This window comes from Chiloscyllium plagiosum, chromosome 2, assembly GCF_004010195.1.
Source record: "Chiloscyllium plagiosum isolate BGI_BamShark_2017 chromosome 2, ASM401019v2, whole genome shotgun sequence".
Lineage (NCBI taxonomy): Eukaryota > Metazoa > Chordata > Chondrichthyes > Orectolobiformes > Hemiscylliidae > Chiloscyllium > Chiloscyllium plagiosum.
In genome coordinates this window covers 88,038,259-88,049,214 of record NC_057711.1, presented here as the reverse complement: position 1 = coordinate 88,049,214, position 10,956 = coordinate 88,038,259, and the positions used below count along the sequence as shown (strand labels likewise).

Genomic DNA, 10,956 nt, shown 5'->3' with positions numbered 1-10,956 from the left:
ATAATTCACTCGAGAATTAGACCTTCCAAAATGCATCACCTCACATTTGCCCGGATTGAACTCCATCTGCCACTTCTTTGCCCAACTCTCCAGTCTATCTTTATTCTCCTCTATTCTTTGACAGTCCCCTATGCTTTCTGCTACTCCACCAATCTTCATGTCATCTGCAAACTTACTGATCAGACTACCAATGCCCTCTTCCAGATCATTTATGTATATCATAAATAACAGTGGCTCCAACACTGATCGCTGTGGAACACCACTGGTCACCTTTTTCCATTTCGAGAAACTGCCTTCAACTACTACTCTCTGTCTCCTGCTGCTCAAGCAGTTCTTTATCCACCTAGCTAGAACACCCTGCACACTATGTGACTTCACTTTCTCCATTAGCTTACCATGAGGAATCTTATCAAACACCTTACTAAATCCATGTATATGACATCTACAGCCCTCCCTTCATCTATCAAGTTGGTCACTTCCTCAAAGAACTCTATTAAGTTGGTAAGGCATGATCTCACACGCACAAAACATGTTGCCTATAAGTGATAAGCCCATTCTCTTCCAAATATAAATAGATCCTATCATTCAGTACCTTCTCCAGCAACTTTCCAATCATTGACATCAGGTTCACTGGTCTGCGGTTACCTGGAATATCCCTACTACCCTTCTTGAACAGGGGGACAACTTTAGCAACTCTCCAGTCCTCCGGTACTTCACCTGTGTTTGAGGATGCTATAAAGATATCCATCAGGGCCCCAGCTATTTCCTCTCTCGCCTCCCTCAACAACCTGGGATAGATCCCATCCAATCCTGGGATTTGTCCACCTTAATATCCTTTAGCCTACCTAACACATCCTCCCTCCTTATGTCAATGTGATCCAGAGTAAACAAACTTCTATCTCTAATCTCAACATTCGTCATGTCCCTCTCCACAATGAACACTGATGCAAAGTAATCATGGAGAATCTCACCCATTTTCTCAGGTTCAACACACAACCTTCCTTCCTTATCCTTTAGTGGACCAACCCTTTCTCTAGTTATATATGAATAAAAGGCCTCGGGATTCTCCTTAATTTTGCTTGCTAGAGTTATTTTATGACACCTTTCAGCTCGCTTGATTCCTTGTTTAAGATTGGTCCTACTCTCCTGATATTCCTCCAAAGCCAGTTCTGTTCTTAGCTGCCTGGACCTTACGTACGCTTCCCTTTTCCTCTTGGCTAGTCGCACAATTACTCCTGTCATCCATGGTTCACAAATCTTACCTTTCTTATCCCTTGTTTTCAAAGGGACATGCCTATCCAGCACTATCTTTGAAAGCCTCCCACATCTCAAATGTGGACTTCCCTTCAAATAGCTGCCCCTAATCCACATTTCCCAGTTCCTGCCGAATTTTGATATTATTGGCCTTGGCCCAGTTTAGTACTCTTCCCTTAGGGCCACTCTTATCTTTGTTTATGAGTATTCTAAAACTTACACAATTGTGGTCACTATTCCCAAAGAAATCCACCACTGCAACTTCTACCACCTGCCTTGGCTCATTCCCCAACACCAGGTCCAATATGGCACCTTTCCTAGTTGGACTATTGACAAATTGCTCTAGAAAACTTTCCTGGATGCTCCTTACAAATTCTGCACCATCCAGATCTCTGACACTGTGTATCCCAGTCAAACGTTGGGAAAATTAAAATCTCCCATCACCACCACCCTGTTGTCTCTACATCTTTCCATAATCTGTTTACCTATTTGTTCTTCTACCTCACAGTCTCTGTTGGGAGGCCTGTAATGCAGCCCCACCAATGTAACTGCACCCTTCTTATTTCCCAGCTCGACCCATAAAGCCTCACTGCTCTAGCCCTCCATAGTGACCTCCTTTAGCACAGCCATGATATCATCCCTGACCAGCAGTGCAACTCCACCCCCTCCTTTTACTTCCTTCCCTGTCCTGTCTGAAGCATCTGTATGCTGGAACATTTAGTTGCCAATCATGCCCTTCCTTCAACTAGGTCTCTGTGATCGCAATAACGTCATACTCCCAGGCACCAATCCAAGCCTTAAGTTCATCTGCCTTACCCACTATTCTCCTTGCATTAAAACATAATCACTTCAGACCACCTGTTCCCTTGCGTTCGTCTGCTCTCTGCCTACTCTCCCCCCTTGGTAATACTAACTTCATGATCTTGTTCGTTATAGTCTCTAGTATCCACCTTACTGCCTACTAGTCTTCTCTTCTGGTTCCCAACCCCCTACCACATTAGGTTAAACCCCCCCCCCAACAGCAGTAGCAAAAGCTCCCCCAAGGACATTAGTTGCAGTCTGGTTCAGGTGTAGACTATCCAATTTGTAATAGTTCCACCTCCCCCAGAACCGATCCCGAAGTCTCACAAATCTGAACCCCTCCCTCCTATACCATCCCTCAAGCTACGTGTTCATTCTGACCATTCTTTCGTTTCTACCCTGGCTAGTACGTGGCACTGGTAGCAATCCTAAGATCACTACCCTTGAGGTCCTCCTCTTTAACTTCTCTCCTAGCTCCCTGAATTCTGCTTTCAGAACCTCATCTCATTTTTTTACTTATATCATTGGTGTCTATATGCACCACAACAACTGGATGTTCACTCTCCCCTTTCAGAACGCTCTGCAGCCGATCGGTGACATCTCTGGCCCTTGCACTTATTTGAATTAAACTCCATCTGCCATTCTTCGGCCCACCAACCCAGTTGATCAAGATCCTGTTATCTTTGGATAACCACTTTCATTGTCCACCGTATCGCCAATTTTAGTGTCATCCACGAACATACTAACCATTCTTCCTTTATCCTCATCCAAGTCACTCATATATAAAGTGACAAACGACAGTGGACCCAGCACCAAACCCTGCAGCACACTACTGGTCACAGGCCTCCAGTCTGAACAATGACTTTCTGCCAACATATCATCAAGTCAAATTTACTAAACTAGTCTATCATCATCTATCTTCTCGGTCACTTCCTCAAAAAAATAAATCAAATTTGTGAAACACAATTCCCCTTGCACAAAGCCATGCTGACTATCTCTAATCAGTCCTTGCCTTTCCAAATGCTTGTAGACCCTGTCTCTCAGAATCCTCTCCAACAATACACCCACTAGTTATGTTAGGCTCACTGGGGTGTAGTTTCCTGGCAGCCTTTCTTAAATAATGGCACAACAGTAGCTACCCTCCAGTCTTTTGGCACCTCACCCATGGCCATTGATGATACAAATATCTCAGCTCGGGGCCCTGCAATTTCTTCCCAAGCTTCCCATAATGTCCTTGGACACACTTGATCAGGTCCTAAAGATTTATCTACTGTTATGCTTGTATCTTAATCTCAACATTTGATTGAAAAGCGGGTTAGGTAATCAAAAAAACTTTGCTTCTGGAAATCAAAGGATCTATTCTAAAGACACAGCAATTTAAACAGTTAATGATGGATAAAGGGGATCTAATATCAATACTGATAGAATACTAGAAATACTCCACATTTGTGCAGACTGTTTAGATTTTCTCTATAACATTTTTCCCAAAATTGTTAATGAAATCTTAGCATCGCTAACAAGGTCAGCATTTAAATTGTCCCTTAGAAAGCAGTACAGGGGTTCTTGACAGCTGAAGTCAGGTTGTAGATGTGCATCCTAAGTGCTGTCATAAAGCAGTTCCAGGATTTTTACTACTAGTGGTGATATTTTACCAAGTCAGGATGATGCTGGACTTGGAGAATTGCATATTGTGGTGTTCGCATGAACTTGCTGTTTTTCTTTCTTCAAAATCGTAGAGATCATTGGTTTGGAAGATGCTGTATAAGGAACTTTCACGAGTTTATGCACTGCATCTTGTAAATGGGGTGCCCTAAAACCGCAGTGTGTTACTCACGAATGGGTGGAGTGCTGATTAAATGGCCTGCTTTGGCCTTGAAGGTGTCAGGTTTCATGAGTGTTCTAACTGTCCTCATCCTGTTGATTATTTACAAATATTTCTGTTTGTATTTCTAATTTTTAAGCTTTTGCATGCCATTTCCCAATTGCAAGGACGCCAGAATACACATTATTACATTCTGTCCAACTCTGAACACTTACTGTATAAGAAAGCAAGCCAAAGGTTGGTTACATTGTAATATAAATGTAATGTATGGGTACAATGCCTTCTAATAATTAACCTTTTGCTACATTAAAACAAATTTTCCAATAATTTTTACTGACAAAAAATACACTCCAAAGCCTTTCAAGATTTTTTTCAGCAAAAATTAAAGTAGATACAAATCACATATTAGCATTCTATATGATTGTCTTGACATGCAGACATTTAAAAAACTTTACTGTACACATACATTTGACCTAGTCCCATTGCTTTATTACCTGTGCTAGATGGACATGATGCCTTCTGTAGTGACACCACTCGAGACAGCACTGGTTTACCAGCTTCTCTCTTTTCTAAATATTTGAGGTCCAAACCAACTGGTTCACTATAGCAAATAAGAAATATTTTTAATTAAACAGTTAGTGGAGTTGTTCAAATCGCAGACAGACAAAATGTTAACATGACAAAGTATTTCAGTTTTTAAGAACTTTATTTTGAAAATTATTACATTAATAGATTGGAGGAAATAGTATACTGCTAGGTTACACGCTTTGACGTTTTGAAAATTATACAATTCCAAAACTTAAGTGGGCTAATTAAACACAAACTCTGCTTCCTCTGTTTCAGCCAATTATTTCCCAACAGTGCCAATTATTTTAGTAAATAAGCTTACAATAGTTTCACTGTACAGAAATGTATAAGGTGCCAAAACCCCCAGTGTAAACTCCTCTAAATGTTTTCATATGTTTTATATTAAAATTACATCAAGTTCTTTAATGCTTAATTTATAAATGCTTAATTTATAAAACCAATAAAAAAAATTCTGGAGACCAGTTTGTATAACTAATTTAAAAAATAATGTGCCCAGTCACCTTGAATTCTAGTCTGGCTATATTATTCACAAACATATTCCTTGATTATAACCAGAAGTTCCATTGTAGTCTACAAAGAAGTAAAAACATCAGCAAGAGAATGTCTGATAAGACCCACTATGTTTGCTTACCCATCATGCCCTTGCTTATTTTTGCAATCCACCTGAAACACAGGAGTAGCTAAGACAATGTTTCTCTCCATTTTTTTGTAAATCTGAATTAAATATTGATATACTTTTAAATGTAGTCTAGCATATTTAACACACTATTTTCACTCGCCTAATTTCCTTCCATTCTTTCAAGATGCTAATTTTCATCACCGTGTACCTCGAGTCTATTCCCCATGCAAGAATCTTTGTATATCAATTTTAGAGTTATTTGAGTTGAACCTTATCTCATCATCTGATAAGGTTGCAGTTGCATTCCTGAATACTGTGACATTAGGTGAAATAACTAAGTGAAGCATGTAGGAATTAATGTTAGGGCAGAGTTAGATTCCTGCAGACATTTTTTGCTAAGAAAAATAGTGTACAGATTGAAATACTATAGTGCACATGTGCAGAACTGTGTATTTCTAGCTTAAATGACCAGCAAAAGAAAATAATTTATTATAAATCAAACACTATACAGTTAGGTACTTCAGATACTTTACCAACAGAAAGCAAACATAAAACATGAAGCTGAAGTGGTGGAGAATTAAGTGCTGAGAGGTTGGTTTCCCATCACCAAGTCACCCTTTATTTACATGAATAGAATACATGCACTCTGACCAGCTAATTCAGTACCATTTCCAAGAGTGAGGATGTTGAAACTCCTGTTTATATCCGTCAGCCAGGGCTACCTGATTGGCACAGGTTAACACTTGCAGAGATCCCATACTCTAGGAGATCCACCTTAGCATGAGGCTTTTTATTAGCATTAGTGGTAACTACACAAAACAATTCTCATTGGAGACCGGATGGAAGTGTTAACATGTACATCCCCAGTACATGTTCTCAGTCTGGCTGAGGTCTTGCACAAACTTAAGGGTTGGAGTCTAGAGAGAATCTTGTTAAAGACAGTTCTGCAATGAATGATACAGCTGTGCACGTATCAACCTTCATGAGAACTGGGTGACCATTTAACCAGACTTTTGTTTTGATTGGTTCTGGTTTGGATGTTGCTAAGCAATTTAACTGTTCCAAATCAGATATAGATTAACTTTCCAGGGTGTGCACTTTCCTGGATACTAGCCTATGAGTTTACTTTAGATTCCCTACAGTGTGGAAACAGACCCTTCAGCCCAACAAATCCACACCGACCCTCCGAAGAGCAACCCACCCAGACTCATTTCCCTACATTTACCCCTTCACCTAACACTACAGGCAATTTAGCATGGCCAATTCACCTAACCTGCACATCTTTGGACTGTGGGAGGAAACCGGAGCAACCAGAGGAAACCCACGCAGACACGGGGAGAATGTGCAAACTTCACACAGACAGTCGCCAGAGGCTGGAATTGAACCTGAGACCCTAGTGCTGTGAGGCAGCAGTGCTAGCCACTAAGCCACCGTGCCGGTGAACGTAGGCGTTGTATGACTCCTTTGCTATCTCAAATCTACATACCGGCAACAACTACAATGGCTGGCTGGCCTGGATCCTGAAGAACATTTTAGCCATTTGGCTGAGGCTCAGCTTTGTTTTGGGGTGCAGAAGGGGTTAAAATAAGAGAAAGACAATTTAAACAAAACAGACCGGTTCAAAATAAGTTACGTGTGGAACAGCACTGACCACAATTTGTTCCATATAAAAGCTAGGTGTTGAGCAGTTAGACATGTAGCAAACCACAACTTGCTCCATTTTAACCAAACAGGAAGTTGTGAACCACATTCAACTTATGTGGTGGGAGTCCAAGGCAAATGACCTCATAAGTGAGACATAACCAAAGTGGAATACGATTGATCTATTGTGTTACCAAGGCTTTAAAATCAATATATAATTGGTCAATAAGAAACCACCAAGATATAACTGACGCGGAGTTGTGTATTAATACATTATTGCAACCGTTGAAAGGCAGATTCTCTGAGCAAAGACGACTGTTGTCCCTTTAAGGTTAAGTCCCTTGCAATGCAAGTGATAAAGCTATTGTGTAACAATAATACTATCATCTGACTAAATGTTCCTTCGTTAGGGATTCTGCTGTGGGTCCCTCCCTTCAGGGTATGTCCCGTGTGATGCTCTGCGACTGCTTGTACTTAAGTGGTGTTCCCCAAGCTCAATCGGACAAGTGAGGTTGTCCACTTCCATTAGGATGCCCTGTAACACTCATGCTCCACTTGCTGTGTTTTCTAATGACAAAGCCAGTTGTAGTGTCTGTTTGAAGTCCAATTGAGCTTCAGCTAGTAAGCACTTTTGCATATTTACGTCATTAACCCCGCATACCAAATGGTGTCTCAGCATCTCATTCAGAGTTAACCCAAAATCACGTCTCTGCCAGTCATCTTAACATCGTCGAAACTCCCAATACAGATTCCTATGGTTCTTAATAAAATAAAACAAATAGCATCTCAGAGATGGAGGCGGTTTGTGGTCATAATATTCCTTAACTAAATCGTCAGCTCTTGAAAGGTTTTAGCATCTGATCCCTCAGGGAAAATTAGGCTCCTAATAACTGAAAATGCTGCAGGTCCACAAGCAGTCAGAAGAATCACTCATTGCTTTTCCTCTACCCCAATATCACTTGTCTGGAAAACATAACACATTCTATCCACATACTGGGCCCAGCCTTCGACAGCAGGATCAAATGAGTCAAACTTTTCAAATAAAGGCATGATGCCGAAAATGCTTACCCCAACTGAAACATGACTGTTGCAAGTGAAATTTCTTCAGGAGCACATTGTTTTCTCTTATCACCACTAAAATAACTGCATAGAGGCCAGCATCTGGTCAAAGTCACCCCTACTTTTACACAATCATCGCACATGGAATCTGACCAGCTAGCTCAGTGCCAGTCCCTAGACTGAGGACACTCTCTTAGACTCCTGTTTATCTGTCAGCTAGGGCTCCCTGATTAGCCCAGATTAACTCCTCCAATCAGGGATCTCATATTCTACGAGTTCCACCTGGCCAATCCCATTCCAATCACTACTGTGCACAGTCCTAAGTGCCTTAGTTCATAAATAAAATAATTTTAAAAATAAAACAAATTTTAAAAACTACATAAATGCAATTACTGTAAAGTTAAACACCTGCAGTTTTAATTGAGCAAGCTCCATCAAATGACAGAAGAAGGTAAAATTAATTGCACCAATCAATTTCTGTCACTAGATTGAGGGCAGGACATCAGGACAAATTCAGAAAAGCAGCCTGAAGAGAAACAGTACCAAACACTTTAAAGGTAAATACGGAGGTTGGGAACAGGATTAAGGGAAGGGGATGGATGCGTATGAACTAGGCAGCGGCAGGAACTGAAGGAAATCCAGGGGACTGACGAGAGATAGATATATTGTGATTACTTAGTTGATGATGTTAAAGACTATAGATGGGGATTTTTTGTACAGTACATGCATCATATGGTAATAGTCACTAGATAGTGCCACATTAGGGGCGGCACGGTGGCACAGTGGTTAGCACTGCTACCTCACAGTAAACCCTGGTTCAATTCAAATCATTCCAGCACTGCTGAAGCCAAATAAGAGTTTGGTACACTGTTAAAACTATGTTCAGCTTATTCAGTGCAAACCAGAATTTGAATCATGGCCCTTTAAAGTATACAAGATTGTAAAATATCTGAATTTTCTTACTTTTAACAGGAGAATTCAGCAGTATCACACAAACATACTATCAATGAACTTGCAGCTCAATGTTAAAACATAAATGTAACTACACCAACATGCTCTACCTAGATCAGTGTACAAACAGGCTTCTTTCAAGGCTCCGACACACCTACAAATGACTCAAGTTAATTCTGGAGGTCAGCCAAATTGCTCAGCATTACCACCTAGCAACAGTCTTAGCTAGGTAATTATATTGTCCTGGATTTGAGCAATCCGAACATTTACAGAAAAACCAGTTTTAGTCAACAAAAGTTCTAAAGGTCAAAGCTATTTCGGAATGCTACGGTTATGGTGAAATGGCTTCAAAACAAAAATAGAATAGTTCTTAGTTACAAAAATACTGTCAGAATAAAATGATGAAACAAAAACTCAAAAGACAAAAACCCCTCCCCCTTCACATATCCATTTCTATTTTTTTCTAATCACTGGATTTTGTTTGTTTTTTTTTCTTGTTTCCTTCCCTCTACTTTCTTCTGGTTAATTTGCACCTTTTTGTGTTCCTCCCATTCCATGCGTCTTTATTCCTCTCCCCTTTGCTTTACTTTCCATCTCAAGTTCTTAAATTCCTCATTCCTTTTCAATTGTGTGTTAGAGTGGGTGGGACACCAACCGAAGCATCCAAAAAATGTGATTAAAGAAAGTAAGAGCTACTGACCAAATGCAGCTAATGAAGCTCAGAAATGTAATTCACATTGAGATAATTGGGACTTATTCAAAGCTGTATTTGTGGCCAGGCAACTGCTAGTTGAAGTATCATGTGCATGTGTGTAGTTAGGAATCTGGCTTTTAAACTTACATCCAGCAGCAACACACTGTGTTTTAAATACAAATACAGGGCAAAGTGAAAATATTTGGGAGATGACCTTGAATGTTGCCTTTAAAGTACAGCATTTGGAATTTTGCCCCATTCTTTCTCCCTGTGCTTTAATAGAATTTACTTTAAACCTTGTATTTACTGTCAGTAGCCTAACTAATTTCCCTTAAGAAGCTAGATTTTTCAACCTGGACCCATATACATAATCTCACCACGTTTCTTCTAAGTTCCCTGGCAGAAGTCTGTTCAACCTTTCAGATAATGGCCTTGAGATACAGCAAAGACAACTTATGGGTTTGACAGGGTTTAAAAGAACATTCAAATGCATCAAAGGTTACAACTAATGGCATTCTGTTATAATCAGTGTTTCGTCAATGCAAATTCACTGTGATGTCATTGACAAATTGGGGACACTGCTTCTATCGTACAAACTTTTAAAATATGTGTTGGCTGTAATGCAATTACAGCACCAACACTTTAAGCGCTGTTTCTAAAGAGTGATTTTTCTATAATGCGGGATTGCATAAGAACGCAACCATTGCATTGTAGAAGAACTGACTATACAAAACTCAGAACAGTACAAGCCCAGGAACAGGCCTTTTGGCCCACCCAATGTCACAGGTATAACAGTGAATGTGTAGGTAGATCACATTGGGCATGTATAACATTAGTGTAATGAGAGTAAGTGCTCTATCCTGAATATCCTCCTGAAATTGAGTTCTGACAGATTTATGCTTTCAAAGAGATAACATCATCAGGGATTTGCTGCTTATAAAGCCTTGCCCACAGTTCTTTGCACAATGGGTTTTCTCAGCTGTTTGGGGAAAGGAGGACTCGGTAATTGTTTAACAGCAATTTGAAGGAAGGGAGGAATGTTGAATAGAGCAGCTGTTGAAACAGTCTTTAAATAGAATTGGGAAAAAAACTGAGGCAGAAGGGGGCAACAGTTTACTCCAAATTGCGACAGAGAAAAACAACTTCTGCCAATACAAAGCAACTCACTTTCAAGTTAAAAAAGAAACCTCAACTGTTTTGCATTGTGGCTGTTATTCATCTCTGCTGTCATCACGCATCTCTGTATTTAAGAATTGGAGTATATGCTATTTACTGTTCCAGTACTTTAAATACTAGATTTCAATATAATCAATTTATGCTTTTTTTGAGAATTTGTAAATTTATAGTTTGTTATCAGAATGATAATATCCAATGGCAGCACAATGGCACAGTAGTTAGCACTGCTGCCTCACAGCACCAGAGACCCGGGTTCAGTTCCCGCCTCAGGCGACTGTGTGTGGAGTTTGCACATTCTCCCAGTGTCTGCGTGGGTTTCCTCCGGGTGCTCCGGTTTCCTCCCACAGTCCA

At 40.2% G+C, this 10,956-nt stretch overlaps 2 protein-coding genes across 3 annotated transcripts in view; one reads left to right on the top strand and one right to left on the bottom strand.

The window, feature by feature from the left end:
• The window catches only part of LOC122561669 (spindle assembly abnormal protein 6 homolog), an 89,293-nt gene that overhangs the window by 3,059 nt on the left and 75,278 nt on the right, over nt 1-10,956 (bottom strand). For both annotated transcript variants that reach the window (XM_043713652.1, XM_043713661.1), the window contains one exon: nt 4,372-4,478. In XM_043713652.1, the coding sequence (XP_043569587.1) occupies nt 4,372-4,478 (107 nt within the window). The remainder of the gene's footprint in view (nt 1-4,371; nt 4,479-10,956) is intronic.
• The window catches only part of mfsd14ba (major facilitator superfamily domain containing 14Ba), a 166,297-nt gene that overhangs the window by 115,462 nt on the left and 39,879 nt on the right, over nt 1-10,956 (top strand). The window lies entirely within an intron of this gene.